Genomic DNA, 14885 nt, shown 5'->3' with positions numbered 1-14885 from the left:
CACAGGAAAACTGAGTGGTAGCTCTGATGGGATGTTCGGGAACGGGAGCGCAGCGCTCCCATTGCTGAACCCGCTCCCGTTCCCGAACATCCCATCAGAGCTACCACTCAGTTTTCCTGTGGAAAACTACGGATTGGTTGCCTGTTACGTTGTCACATATTCCCTGATAGGAAACTACTTATCATCTCTAACCTTTGAGTCAAACTCAGGTCCAGGGGGTGAGGGTGTGGCTGGAAAACTAAGTCATTTTATGTAATTATATAGCAGTCAGATACATCTTACTTTATCAGTAACCTGATTCAGGTACTTTAAACTCACAAGCTGAGCTCTGAGTGTAGGACCTAACAGGCCTTGTCATAAAACCCCAATTCTCCAGCCTCCAGTCAAACTCTTTAATTTTTTTTTTGTTTTCAAGAAAAGTTCCAGCACTAGACAAGGCAGGTTAGTTTATACAGCACATTTCGTACACGAAGGTGCTTTACAAATAAACAAACAGTACTGTACAACGCACGTTTTACCAACAGCGCCATCTGGTGTTACTTATTTTGTAAACGCCTTTATGTGGACAAAATATTGAGGAACATACAAATCCACGTCCATAAAAATAAAACATCCTTTATTGCTAGTTCCAAAACGCCTAAAATATGTGAAGACAATGTTTCATGTCGCCTTAGATTTTATGTAAAATGATGAGATAAGATTAATATCTTATTTTGTTCATTAAAACAAAAGTGTCATTTTCTTATGTTTGCTAATGTAATTGTAGTACTTTAACCTATAAGTCTTATATAGCATAATATGTTTTTCTTTTTCTTAACGCCCAACTATATAGTAATGCCTCACATCTAATGCATATATTGTTATATCGTGTTACAAAGCGGAAACATTTGTATGTGTTAAACTTCATTTCCGGTTTAACATCCGGGACTTTCGTTTGCGCATTTCTTTGCTGAAACCTCGAGCCGAGGAAGTACGAGAAGTACGTAGAGTACGTAAAACACGAGCCGACAAAGTACGCAAAGTACGTAAATCAGGAGCGTGAATCACGAGTCCGTACGCACGACGTCGTCGTTTACTTGAGCGCCATTCTGCAGCCCGACCTGAGCAGCAAGCGCCAGATTACTGTCCACAGAGGAGAGGCTGGTTTTAATCACAGTAAGCTGTTTCCGAGCGCTAAACGCGTCGTTTTTACTCCGTGTAGTGTGCGGTTTTGGGATGTAAACACGCGGATTACCGCGCTAGCTGTCGGCTTTGTTAGCTAGCAGCATGGCTAACTGTACATTAGCATAAACAGGTAGCGATCTCCCTCAGGCTCCAGGTTAGAAAGCGAAGATAAACCCGTAAGTGTGCCATTCCTTAATTTAAGGATTAGTTAAGCCCGTTCCGGATGGTAACGTAACTCTAGTCACGTCGCTGGCTAAGAGCTAGTCCGCTAATATAACTGCTAGCTCTGCTGAGGTAAACGTGAACACGCGCTCTCAGGTACCCGCTCGTGTTACTCAGTATCGCCGAGCGTGTTTCCAACAGCGCTAATCTCCTCTAAAATGTGTTTCCAGCAGCGCTGATCTCTTCTAAAGTCCCGTTGGTGTCTTGGTTTGATCTCCTGCTGCTCTCTCCGTGCAGTACACGCTGCAATGGCAGCTGCGTTCCCGTTCAGAGGTGTCCCGGGAGCCATGCCGCCCGGTGTTCCTCCCCCGGCCCCGGTGCCAGACTACATGTCCGAGGAGAAACTACAAGAAAAGGGTGCGTTCACGTCTCCGAAGCAGCTGCTTTGCCTTGCCATGTGTTTTTTATGTCGCGTATTGCGTTATGGATTCGTCGCTAACGCTTGTCTGTTTATCACAGCCCGCAAATGGCAGCAGCTGCAGGCTAAGCGGTATTCGGAGAAAAGGAAATTTGGTTTCGTTGACACCCAGAAAGAGGACATGCCCCCTGAGCATGTCCGTAAGATCATCAGGGACCATGGAGACATGACCAACAGGAAGTTCCGCCACGACAAACGAGTCTATCTCGGGTAAATTGCCCCCTTTTCGCACTCAGCCGAAAAGTTATTGTGCATAGCTGAATTCAAACTAGTGGGGCTCATTTATAATCCATATTGGATTCCATCTGGAATTTGCTATATCAGAAGTGTCTATATAAATCAGGATATAACACTTTTTTTTTTTTTTTTTTTTTTTTTTTTTTGCTGCAACAGCGGACATAACTCTGTTTGCTTTAAAATGTTTTTGCTGTGTCTGTCTCGTGTGCAGGGCATTGAAGTACATGCCCCACGCAGTTCTGAAGCTGTTGGAGAACATGCCCATGCCGTGGGAGCAGATCCGAGACGTGCCGGTGCTCTACCACATTACAGGGGCCATTTCCTTTGTCAATGAAATCCCTTGGGTCATCGAGCCCGTCTACATTGCGCAGTGGGGGTGAGACATCGCCGATTAAAGCACTATGTACTGTTTCAGTGTTTCTCAGTCCTCATCTCTGTCCGTCTTCCCAACACACCTGGACCGAGTCATTAAGAGCTCCAGATGTCTGGTACAGGTATTAGAAGTTGAGTTAGAGCTGAACGTATGTGCTGTGTGCTGTCTGGTGGGCTCTGTGAGCTGGGTGTTGAGACCCCCGTACGAGATGAGTGGTCTCACCTCTGAGTTGGTAAATGGATGTGAAACGGGTTGAATTCTCTTAATCGTAGCTGCTTTCTTTCCACATCAGTACCATGTGGATCATGATGCGTCGGGAGAAACGGGACAGACGGCACTTCAAGCGCATGCGCTTCCCGCCCTTCGACGATGAGGAGCCTCCGCTGGACTATGCAGATAACATTCTGGACGTGGAGCCGCTGGAGGCCATTCAGATGGAGCTGGATCCTGAGGAGGACGGCCCCGTGGTGGACTGGTTTTACGAGCACCAGCCCTTGAAGGACTCCAAGTGAGTCCGTGACAGTTTAACAACACATTGCTCTGTCCTGGTGTTTCCCACCTTCATGACTCCTCCCCCCTACCCCCCCCCCCCCCACAGGTACGTCAACGGGACTACATACAGACGCTGGCAGTTTAGTCTGCCGATGATGTCCACCCTGTACCGCCTGGCCAATCAGCTGCTGACTGATTTGGTGGACAGTAACTACTTCTACTTGTTTGACCTGAAGGCCTTCTTCACGTCGAAGGCCCTGAATATGGCCATTCCTGGAGGGCCCAAGTTTGAGCCCCTGGTCAGAGACATCAATCTCCAGTATGTTCACTTGTAATCTGACTGACATCCTAACTGTGACACAATACAGTTCCCCTGGTTCAAACTATTTAAAAAAAACCAACTTTTTTTAACTTTGCCAACTTCTATTTCAGGGACGAGGACTGGAATGAATTCAATGACATCAATAAAATTATCATCAGACAGCCCATTAGGACCGAGTACAAGATCGCCTTCCCATACCTGTACAACAACCTTCCCCATCACGTGCACCTCACTTGGTAAAGATCATCGCCACAGAGTCTCATCAGTCATGTGTTGTGGGAAAGGGAAAGGTTGCGATTAAGACATTAATAATCGGTTCAATCACAGGTACCACACTCCCAATGTGGTGTTCATCAAGACGGAGGATCCAGACTTGCCCGCATTCTACTTTGACCCCCTCATCAACCCCATCTCTCACAGACATTCTGTTAAAGTAAGATCAAGCTGTAGACCTTAGTAGTGTAGTAGTTTCCACTGCATGTCCACAGCAGAAAGTAACAATCTAAGCAGGTTTGGTTTTTATTTACATTTTAAAAAATAAAATTAAGCAAAACCTTCTTAAACAAAAGGTTAGCTACGAATTGAATATGGGGGACAAAAAAGTTTTGATTAGCGTTGTAAAATTGGACATATTTGAGTAACCGTGGTGGGGGGAATCTTTCTTTTCCTCAGAGTCAGGAACCCCTGCCTGAGGACGACGAGGAGTTCGAGCTTCCAGAGTACGTAGAACCGTTCCTCAAGGAGACGCCTTTGTACACCGACAACACGGCCAACGGGATCGCGTTGCTGTGGGCGCCACGACCGTTCAACCTGCGCTCCGGAAGAACCCGCCGCGCCATCGACGTTCCTCTCATAAAGAACTGGTGAGCGCACAGTGCTATGTCTCCACCCACCTCTCGTCACCTCTGAAGGGAGGAACGGTGCGAGCGGCCTGCACGTCCCGTAAGCGTGTTGCTGTGTCTCTGATCGCCTCAGGTACCGTGAGCACTGTCCTGCAGGACAGCCCGTGAAGGTGCGCGTCTCCTACCAGAAGCTTCTGAAGTACTACGTTCTTAACGCTCTGAAACATCGACCACCAAAAGCACAGAAGAAGAGGTGAGCGTTGAAGTAGTTATGTTTTGTGTAACGAATATTTAAATAAAGAGCTTATTTGTCAAACATCGGGACTGTAATGTTTCTCGGTTGCCTTTTGTCGTCCGACAGGTACCTCTTCCGTTCCTTCAAGGCCACAAAGTTCTTCCAGTCCACGAAGCTGGATTGGGTGGAGGTGGGCCTTCAGGTGTGCAGACAGGGCTACAACATGCTCAACCTACTCATCCATAGAAAGAATCTCAACTACCTGCACCTGGACTACAACTTCAACCTGAAGCCCGTCAAAACCCTCACCACCAAGGTAAACGCACGGTTGGCTCAGTGGGGAAGGTTCTGGACTAGTAACTGGAAGGTTGCCAATTCAAGTCATACCACCCCTCAGGCTGTAACTCAGACCTCTAAACAAGACCCTTAACCCTCAATTACTCAAGCTGTATTGTAAATCAGAAATTAGTCGCTTTGGATTAAAGCATTGGCTAGAAATCTAAATGCACTGCCACTTTGTAAATGTTAGATCTTCCAGCCTTTTATGGGTTTTTTTTTTTGTTTTGTTTAGTCGTGCTTTTCTCACGCCAGTCTCTTCCCCTCTCAGGAGCGTAAGAAGTCCCGGTTTGGGAACGCCTTCCACTTGTGTCGTGAGGTTCTCCGTCTGAGCAAACTGGTTGTGGACAGTCACGTGCAGTACAGACTGGGAAACGTCGACGCCTTCCAGGTACACCCGTTACTCCTCAAGCGCCGCACCAGTTCTGCTCCGCCGCATCGCAGCCTGTTGTCTGAATATCCCCGTTTCTCTCGTGCTGCAGCTGGCTGACGGCCTGCAGTACATCTTTGCCCATGTGGGTCAGCTGACCGGCATGTATCGCTACAAGTACAAGCTGATGAGGCAGATCAGGATGTGCAAGGACCTGAAACATCTCATCTACTACCGCTTCAACACGGTCAGTGCTGCGCCACGCCCTCACTCGGCGCAACGGAACCCGCACCTCACGGGGAAGCCTTGTTGTTTGTGTTAACAGGGTCCGGTCGGGAAGGGCCCAGGTTGTGGCTTCTGGGCTCCGGGCTGGAGGGTTTGGCTGTTCTTCATGAGGGGCATTACCCCCCTGCTGGAGAGGTGGTTGGGGAACCTGTTGGCTAGACAGTTCGAAGGTAAGGTGGGCCGCCAGTGTCCCGTAAGACCTCGTCCTCGCTGCGCGACGCCAGAGAGAACACGCGCGAGCTAACTGTCCCGTGTCCAGGCCGTCACTCCAAGGGCGTGGCCAAGACCGTGACCAAGCAGCGGGTGGAGTCCCACTTCGACCTGGAACTCAGGGCGGCCGTCATGCACGACATTCTGGACATGATGCCTGAGGGCATCAAGCAGAACAAGGCCAGGACCATCCTGCAACACCTCAGCGAGTCCTGGAGGTGCTGGAAGGCAAACATTCCTTGGAAGGTCGGATCATCCTGACGTTTATCGGCATGCTTGTGTGGAGTGTGTCTGGAAATGCGACTTTGTTTTTGTTGCGTGTTAGAATCTGAGCTCTTTTGACACTGCTGCGTTTAAACCCGTCGTGATGCTCGACCCTTCAGGTCCCAGGACTTCCCACGCCCATTGAGAACATGATCTTGCGCTACGTGAAGGCCAAAGCTGATTGGTGGACCAACACGGCCCATTACAACCGGGAGCGAATCAGGCGAGGCGCTACCGTGGACAAGACCGTGTGCAAAAAGAACCTCGGGCGCCTGACACGGCTGTACCTGAAGGCCGAGCAGGAGAGGCAGCACAACTACCTGAAGGTGAGTGTCCAGGCCTGCACAGGTGAGCAGTGAGCGTAGCAGCGCAGAGCCTCACGTTCGCCTCGTGTGTGTCTGTCTCTCTCTGTGTAGGACGGGCCGTACATCACTGCGGAGGAGGCTGTGGCCATCTACACGACCACCGTCCACTGGTTGGAGAGTCGTCGCTTCTCTCCTATCCCCTTCCCCCCACTGTCCTACAAACACGACACCAAACTGCTCATCCTGGCACTGGAGAGGCTTAAAGAGGCGTACAGGTCAGTCGTCCGTCCAGGAAGTAGCAGGAGAGCGTTTACCGAGAGGAAGTTGTAATCGCTTCTCTTTGCTGCGCCTTAGTGTGAAGTCTCGGCTGAACCAGTCCCAACGCGAGGAGCTCGGTCTGATAGAACAGGCGTATGACAACCCTCACGAGGCTCTGTCCAGGATCAAGCGTCACCTCCTCACGCAGAGAGCATTCAAAGAGGTGAGCGGCCTGGAGTCGCCTCCCTGGCTGCGGTGGGCACATCTCTCAGCCCGTGGTTCCTCCTCGTCGTCGTCGTCGTCTTGAGTTGTTTTTCTCTCTTCAGGTGGGCATCGAGTTCATGGACCTGTACAGCCACCTGGTGCCCGTGTACGACGTGGAGCCTCTGGAGAAGATCACGGACGCCTACCTGGACCAGTACCTGTGGTACGAGGCCGACAAACGGCGCCTGTTCCCGCCCTGGATCAAGCCAGCTGACACCGAGCCGCCACCCCTGCTCGTCTACAAGTGGTGCCAAGGTGAGCGCCCGGGAACACGCCCTTGCCCGCACAACGGCGGCGAGTCGTAACCTTTGATCTGTCGAGTGAGTTGTCTCGGTCTTGTCCAGGTATCAACAACCTGCAGGACGTGTGGGAGACGATGGAGGGCGAGTGCAACGTCATGCTGGAGTCGCGCTATGAGAAGATGTACGAGAAGATTGACCTGACCCTGCTCAATAGGCTCCTGCGCCTCATCGTTGACCACAACATCGCCGATTACATGACGGCCAAGAACAATGTTGTCATCAACTACAAGGTCTGTTGTCCGTGGGAGCGGGAAAGCTCACGTTTCCGGGAATTTTGATCCGGTTTCAGTCGTCTCCAACCCAGTTTTGTTTTATTTTGTTTTAAATTTGCGTCTCTCTCTCTGTTGTCCAGGACATGAACCACACAAACTCGTACGGGATCATCCGCGGGCTACAGTTCGCCTCCTTCATCGTGCAGTACTACGGCTTGGTGATGGACCTGCTCGTCCTGGGTCTCCACCGCGCCAGCGAGATGGCCGGCCCCCCGCAGATGCCCAACGACTTCCTCAGTTTCCAGGACAGCACCACGGAGGTGGCCCACCCCATCCGCCTGTACTGCCGATACATCGACCGCATCCACATGTTCTTCAGGTGGGTGTCCAGGAGCCGAGCTGCATCCGGCGCGGGCGCGCGAGTCAACGTGAGGGGCCTGAAACGGGGACGCCAAAGTTGTCTCGTCTCCACAGGTTCTCCGCAGACGAGGCCCGGGATCTGATCCAGCGCTACCTGACGGAACACCCCGACCCCAACAATGAGAACATCGTGGGTTACAACAACAAGAAGTGCTGGCCCAGAGATGCCAGGATGCGGCTGATGAAGCACGACGTGAACTTGTGAGTACTTTTGAGCGCTTGTCTTTAGTGAAGCTTCTCTGTTATGCGTCCGGGCTGACCCATGTTCACTGTCCAGGGGCCGTGCCGTCTTCTGGGACATCAAGAACCGCCTGCCTCGCTCTGTCACCACCGTGCAGTGGGAGAACAGCTTTGTGTCGGTCTACAGCAAAGACAACCCCAACCTCCTCTTCAACATGTGCGGCTTCGAGTGTCGCATCCTGCCCAAGTGCCGCACCAGTTACGAGGAGTTCACGCACAAGGACGGAGTTTGGAACCTGCAGAATGAGGTGTGTGGGGTGGGGGGGTGGGTTGGTGTGACCTGGCACGCTGACCTGTATCGCCATAGATCGTAGTAGGATAGTTGAGACGCTAAATTTGTCATGTTTTTTGTGTGTGCGCACGTGCAGGTAACTAAGGAAAGGACAGCTCAGTGCTTCTTGCGTGTGGACGATGAGTCTATGCAGAGGTTCCATAACAGAGTCCGACAGATTCTCATGGCCTCTGGTTCCACCACCTTCACCAAGGTAACGCAACCCCCAACTTCTTTACAGAGAATATGACACGAAGTCCTCTTTTACCTTTTACAAGGTCTCGGTCTCTCACTCTCACTCTCTTAGATTGTGAACAAGTGGAACACCGCTCTGATCGGTCTGATGACCTACTTCCGTGAGGCCGTGGTGAACACCCAGGAGCTGCTAGACCTGTTGGTGAAATGTGAGAACAAGATCCAGACGCGTATCAAGATTGGCCTGAACTCCAAAATGCCCAGCCGCTTCCCCCCGGTGGTCTTCTACACGCCCAAGGAGCTGGGAGGTCTGGGCATGCTCTCCATGGGCCACGTCCTCATCCCACAGTCCGACCTGAGGTGCGTGGCATCAGACTCGTAGCCACGTCCGATCTGTTTTGAAAGAGCGGCTGATCGTAACCGGTTACGGACTATGTCCTCTGTGCCTTAAGAGAAGCTCTTTTTTTTTTTTTTTTTTTTAAATTAAAAATTTTATCGTTTACCCTCAGGTGGTCCAAGCAGACAGACGTGGGCATCACTCACTTTCGCTCTGGTATGAGTCACGAGGAGGACCAGCTGATTCCCAATCTGTACCGCTATATCCAGCCATGGGAGAGCGAGTTCATTGACTCTCAGAGAGTCTGGGCTGAGTATGCCCTGAAGAGGCAGGAGGCCATCGCCCAGAACAGGTACCCCGTCCTTCCAGAACACTGTCCAGACAGAAGAGATGTGTTCACGTGGGTCCGTACTTACGAGAGTGTCCGTTACACGCAGGCGCCTGACCCTGGAGGACTTGGAGGACTCGTGGGACAGAGGAATCCCACGAATCAACACCCTGTTCCAGAAAGACAGGCACACTCTGGCCTATGACAAGGGCTGGAGAGTCAGAACGGACTTTAAACAGTACCAGGTGAGGACTCATACACACTGACGAGGCGTTCACCTGTGTGTCTCGGGTTCTACTTGGACTGCTCTGAAGTCTCCTGTAACGTATCCACAGGTGCTGAAGCAAAATCCCTTCTGGTGGACACATCAGAGACACGACGGGAAACTGTGGAACCTCAACAACTACCGTACGGATATGATCCAGGCTCTGGGCGGAGTGGAGGGGATCCTGGAACACACACTCTTCAAGGGCACATACTTCCCCACCTGGGAAGGTCTCTTTTGGTGAGGCCGTTAAAGATGTGCTCTGTAGTCTCACCAAAACAAGACTGATTGATTGATTGATTTTGACTGGTTTTATAAATAAATAAAGTTCAGGCGGATGTGTCTTTTAATTACTGGCTTCTTTGACAGGGAGAAGGCCAGTGGCTTTGAAGAGTCCATGAAGTGGAAGAAGCTTACCAACGCTCAGAGATCGGGTCTGAACCAAATCCCCAACCGACGGTTTACTCTCTGGTGGTCTCCCACCATCAACAGGGCTAATGTATGTTTTTGGGTTACTCTAGTTTTCTTTCTTTCTTTCTCTCTCTCTCTCTCTCTCTCTCTCTCTCTCTCTCTCTCTCTCTCTCTCTCTCTCTCGCTAACTCTCGCTAACTCTGTCCGTCTTTTGGGTGTTTTAGGTGTACGTGGGATTTCAGGTGCAGCTGGACCTCACAGGAATCTTCATGCACGGCAAAATTCCAACGCTGAAGATCTCCCTGATCCAGATCTTCAGAGCTCACTTGTGGCAGAAGATCCATGAAAGTATTGTCATGGATCTGTGTCAGGTATGGATCGTTTTTTCCATTCCGCTGCCAAAAAGAAACGCCTGTTCTTCAAATACATAATCTGAATGTAACCGTCTCTGACGGTGACCACATAAAACTGTTTAACAAAGATGTCTCTGTGGTGTTTTGAAGGTATTTGACCAGGAACTGGATGCCCTGGAGATTGAGACAGTCCAAAAGGAGACCATCCACCCCAGGAAGTCCTACAAGATGAACTCGTCCTGCGCGGACATTCTTCTGTTTGCCTCTTACAAGTGGAACGTCTCGCGGCCCTCGCTTCTTGCCGACTCCAAGTGGGTGTTTTGTGTGTGGTGTGTTTAAATGGGGGGGGGGGGGGGGGGGGTGTTTTTTGTTTGTTTGTTTTTAAACTGTCGTTCTCTGCTCCAGGGACGTTATGGACAGCACCACTACTCAGAAGTACTGGATTGACATCCAGTTGCGATGGGGAGACTACGACTCCCACGACATTGAGAGATACGCCAGAGCAAAGTTCCTGGACTACACCACAGACAACATGAGCATCTACCCCTCCCCCACCGGTGTGCTGATCGCCATTGACCTGGCCTACAACCTGCACAGGTCAGTGGCTTTGATGGGCCTCAAATCTTGTTTATCATCTACTACATGCCATTTAATGACACACTTTCATGTTTGATTTTCAAAGCTGCAGTTTGAGGTTTGATTCATTTTGATGTGTTTTTTAAAAAACTAGTTTGTAACAGTATGAACCATCATCAAACCCTGACCTGCGTCTAATTAAACTAATAAAGTGTACGAGATCATCACAAGGGGGGGACGATTGGTATTAAACGCCAGTCAGCCGTGTCTGACAGGGTGGTGTTTGATGCCGTATGCTGATGTCGCGTCCTCTTCGCAGCGCCTATGGAAACTGGTTCCCAGGCAGCAAACCCCTGATCCAGCAGGCCATGGCGAAGATCATGAAGGCCAACCCCGCTCTGTATGTGCTGAGGGAGCGCATTCGCAAGGGTCTACAGCTCTACTCGTCCGAGCCTACTGAGCCCTACCTGTCCTCGCAGAACTACGGCGAGCTCTTCTCCAACCAGATCATCTGGTTCGTGGACGACACGAACGTGTACCGGGTCACCATCCATAAGGTGAGCGAACTCTGCGGCTGGTAGGAGCGAGGTGGGCCGCGCCCCACGATTCTGCTCGCTGATGCTGTGGCTTGTGTCCCCGTTACAGACCTTTGAGGGCAACTTGACAACGAAACCGATCAACGGGGCCATTTTCATTTTCAACCCCAGGACGGGGCAGCTGTTTCTGAAGATAATTCACACATCTGTGTGGGCGGGACAGAAACGTCTGGGACAGGCAAGACACAAACGAACAAATACGTCACACTTGCCACAAAAAGTAGTGAACAATATTTATGTAAAAAGAGATTTTGTACAGAATCCGTGAAACCTCCAGGCCACTAGGTGTCAGTATAAAGGCCTGTTTCATAACATGACTTCTTGTGAGAGTGGTGGCGTGGTGGTTTGACTCGGAGTTATTCTGAACAATCGGTGTGTAAGTTGGTTTTCTCCTGTTCCAGTTGGCCAAGTGGAAGACAGCAGAAGAGGTAGCTGCTCTGATCCGCTCCCTCCCTGTGGAAGAACAACCCAAGCAGATCATTGTGACCAGAAAGGGCATGTTGGATCCCCTTGAGGTAACCCTCCGCCCCCAGCCCTGCCTCGCTAGCCGCTGCGTAAGGCAAGCGCGGCTGCGTCAGGTGTGTTGAGGGCTCGTTCACGTATGTATTTCCTCTTCCTGTTCCAGGTGCACTTGCTGGATTTCCCCAACATCGTGATCAAGGGCTCTGAGCTGCAGTTGCCCTTCCAGGCCTGTCTGAAGGTGGAGAAGTTTGGAGATCTCATTCTGAAGGCCACCGAGCCTCAGATGGTCCTGTTTAACCTGTACGATGACTGGCTCAAGACCATCTCCTCCTACACCGTGAGTTTGTTCGGCCTTCTAAACGTTGGCTGCCCGTCCTTTTTAAAATCAAACCTCAGAAGTAGCCGCCGGTGCCCGTCGGCCGTTGCGAAGTGACAACCTGTTCGTCTCCTAGGCCTTCTCGCGTCTCATCCTGATCCTGAGAGCCCTCCACGTGAACAACGACCGTGCGAAGGTGATCCTGAAGCCTGACAAGACCACCATCACCGAGCCACACCACATCTGGCCCACGCTGACAGACGAGGAGTGGATCAAGGTGGAGGTCCAGCTCAAAGATCTCATCCTGGCTGACTATGGCAAGAAGAACAAGTGAGTAGTCTGGCTGTTGGAGAACTAAGCCCTGTTCTCAGATTCAGTTAAAAGTTAATGTGGTCTTCATAGAGAGGCTCTGGAGAATTAATCAGTAACTTGCTATAATGATTTATTGTTTGGAAATGTTTGAACGCTTGGTCTGCAAGTGTAAGCTGCGTGTGAAGTTTCCCTCTCTGCTCTCACGTCCAGCGTGAACGTGGCATCTCTGACGCAGTCCGAGATCAGGGACATTATCCTGGGCATGGAGATCTCCGCCCCCTCTCAGCAGAGGCAGCAGATCGCTGAGATTGAAAAGCAGACCAAGGAGCAGTCTCAGCTGACGGCCACGCAGACCCGCACCGTCAACAAGCACGGCGACGAGATCATCACCTCCACCACCAGCAACTACGAGACGCAGACCTTCTCCTCCAAGACTGAGTGGAGAGTCAGGTAGAAGCTTCTCTGGTCAGCCTCCATGGAAACGCCTCGGTTCCTCAGAATGACGTGGCGTGGTCGACTCTGGTGCAACTGCGGCAGACTTGTGAATGATGTTCTCCCTTTAGGGCCATCTCTGCTGCCAACCTGCACCTGCGGACCAACCACATCTACGTGTCCTCAGATGACATTAAAGAGACTGGCTACACCTACATTCTTCCCAAGAACGTGTTGAAAAAGTTCATCTGCATTTCAGACTTGCGTGCTCAGGTGGGTCAAACATTTGCTGTTTGTTTTTTTGTTTTTTCCCCCTTCACTTTGATGGTCTTGTTTTTATTTATTTTTGTGTGTGTGTATAGATAGATGGATTATTTTATATATATATATATATATATATATATATATATATATGTATATATCTTTCCCATCTGCGTGTTGTGTGTACAGATTGCAGGCTACCTCTACGGCACCAGCCCGCCAGACAACCCCCAGGTGAAGGAGATCCGTTGCATTGTGATGGTCCCTCAATGGGGGACACACCAGACTGTGCACCTGCCCAATCAGCTTCCGCAGCACGAGTACCTCAAGGTCCGTCAGCCAATCACATCCTCGCACAGTGGGGGCTTCTCTCGTGCGTGACGCCTGTGTGCCTGCGACGGTGCCGTCTCGTAGCGTTCCCATGCTAAAGTTCTTCTTGGTCTTCTGCAGGAAATGGAGCCTCTCGGCTGGATTCACACACAACCCAATGAGTCGCCCCAACTCTCCCCCCAGGACGTCACCACCCACGCCAAGGTCATGGCAGACAACCCGTCTTGGGATGGCGAGAAGACCATCATCATCACCTGCAGGTACGTGGCGGTCGTGCAGCTCTGTGCAGCCGTGGTGTTTCACACACTTCACGCTGTCCTCCTGTTTGCAGCTTCACCCCTGGGTCCTGTACGCTGACCGCGTACAAGCTGACTCCGAGCGGATACGAGTGGGGCAGGCAGAACACAGACAAGGGAAACAACCCTAAGGGGTATCTGCCTTCGCACTACGAGAGGGTGCAGATGCTGCTCTCTGATCGCTTCCTCGGTTTCTTCATGGTGCCTGGCCAAGTCTCCTGGAACTATAACTTCATGGGTAAGCATCGCTTTAGCAGGCTGGCGTTCCAGCACACCGCCTGGGTGGTGAGGTGTGTCAGTTATCGTGATGCACTGGGTCATAATGCGTCCTTTCTGTGCAAAACGCTGGATAATGTCATGTTTCCAGAGATGCGTTTAGATTTAATTATAGACTGTGTATAAATATCTAGATCAAAAATTAAAACCTCATCAGATGTCCCAGGGTTTTTTTCCCCAAACTAAGACATCTTCCTGTTCATACACAGCTTTTCTTGTAAATGTTGAATTTAAAAAAGACAGACATTTAAGAGTTTTGTTAAATATGGTACTGCTAGTTTTTGCTAAGGTACGAGGACACATCTTTCAAAATGTATCCCGTCCCTACTACCAATAATCGCTAGCGTACTGTGTCCATCCCCAGGTGTTCGTCACGACCCCAACATGAAATACGACCTGCAGCTTTCCAACCCTAAAGAGTTCTACCACGAGGTGCATCGCCCCTCCCACTTCCTGAACTTCGCCTCCCTGCAGGAGGGCGAGATCTACAACGCTGATCGCGAGGACATGTTCGCCTAGCGCACGAGCGGCTCCTCCTCCTCACGTGCAGCGGATTCTCTGGGCTTCGGCGAGGCTCGAGCTGGCCAGATCTTTGTGCTCGAGCGAGGTGTTGACGGTCCTGTCGGATCGCGAGCCTGTTTTAAGAGTTTGTATAATGCTTAAACTTGCTTTCTCTGGCGTGGTAACTTTTTTTTTTTGGTTCACATTTGCATAATGTCTATTTTTGTGTCACTGTAGTTGTGAGGTAAAACTTCATGAAAGTTCTTAGAGCTCTTTTGTAATCTCAAGTACATTAAATTGTTTTTGTTTGTTTTTTAAGTGGGTTGTAATATTCTTGTCCCCAGTAGCTATGTTGTGCATGTGTAATGTACATAATACTTTGGGTCAAAATAAAGATAAATTGAAACATGTTTGTCTCGTCACATGTAATTAATCTTGCATTGACTCGGTGTTAACAGCCTTGATCGTAACGTGCTTGTCTGCATTCTAAGCTTTTTGCACCCCATTTGTCTACATTTGCATTCGCTTACTGTCCGTTACGGAAGCTCGAGCAGGTGTGTGGCAGCAAAGCTCTCGGGTTGCCCCGGTCACGCGGG

At 50.4% G+C, this 14885-nt stretch overlaps 1 protein-coding gene across 3 annotated transcripts; it reads left to right on the top strand.

The window, feature by feature from the left end:
• Nucleotides 1–1050: 1050 nt before the first annotated feature.
• prpf8 (pre-mRNA processing factor 8) lies at nucleotides 1051–14699 on the top strand. 3 transcript variants are annotated; one of them, XM_027029040.2, is made up of 43 exons: nucleotides 1051–1155; nucleotides 1624–1743; nucleotides 1846–2014; nucleotides 2253–2417; nucleotides 2707–2922; nucleotides 3013–3225; nucleotides 3339–3464; nucleotides 3556–3661; nucleotides 3901–4091; nucleotides 4204–4323; nucleotides 4432–4621; nucleotides 4913–5032; nucleotides 5124–5258; nucleotides 5337–5466; nucleotides 5556–5752; nucleotides 5890–6096; nucleotides 6187–6350; nucleotides 6430–6556; nucleotides 6660–6852; nucleotides 6942–7129; nucleotides 7252–7490; nucleotides 7586–7732; nucleotides 7809–8019; nucleotides 8140–8256; nucleotides 8350–8597; nucleotides 8747–8926; nucleotides 9012–9147; nucleotides 9238–9407; nucleotides 9537–9666; nucleotides 9803–9949; nucleotides 10082–10242; nucleotides 10337–10528; nucleotides 10827–11064; nucleotides 11153–11281; nucleotides 11505–11618; nucleotides 11729–11902; nucleotides 12018–12211; nucleotides 12404–12643; nucleotides 12757–12898; nucleotides 13076–13216; nucleotides 13337–13476; nucleotides 13548–13750; nucleotides 14153–14699. In XM_027029040.2, the coding sequence occupies exons 2-43, from the start codon at nucleotides 1635–1637 to the stop codon at nucleotides 14305–14307; spliced, it is 7014 nt and encodes a 2337-aa protein (XP_026884841.2). In that variant the 5' UTR covers nucleotides 1051–1155; nucleotides 1624–1634; the 3' UTR covers nucleotides 14308–14699. The 3 variants fall into 3 exon arrangements, with proteins under 3 accessions (XP_026884841.2, XP_026884840.2, XP_026884842.2); XM_027029039.2 differs by having other exon boundaries at nucleotides 1060–1155; nucleotides 1557–1743; XM_027029041.2 differs by having other exon boundaries at nucleotides 1061–1155; nucleotides 1560–1743.
• The last annotated feature ends 186 nt before the right edge of the window (nucleotides 14700–14885 follow it).

Source organism: Electrophorus electricus, chromosome 15 (assembly GCF_013358815.1).
Source record: "Electrophorus electricus isolate fEleEle1 chromosome 15, fEleEle1.pri, whole genome shotgun sequence".
Taxonomy (NCBI): domain Eukaryota; kingdom Metazoa; phylum Chordata; class Actinopteri; order Gymnotiformes; family Gymnotidae; genus Electrophorus; species Electrophorus electricus.
This window is presented reverse-complemented; position numbering and strand designations above follow the sequence as displayed.

Bases quoted from the DNA above. Each gene is read 5' to 3' on its own strand.
- prpf8 (XM_027029040.2), top strand. From the start codon at position 1,635: ATGGCAGCTGCGTTCCCGTTCAGAGGTGTCCCGGGAGCCATGCCGCCC. The intron at 8,257-8,349 runs GTAACGCAACCC...TCACTCTCTTAG, and splicing joins GTTCCACCACCTTCACCAAG to ATTGTGAACAAGTGGAACAC. The intron at 12,212-12,403 runs GTGAGTAGTCTG...TCTCACGTCCAG, and splicing joins GACTATGGCAAGAAGAACAA to CGTGAACGTGGCATCTCTGA.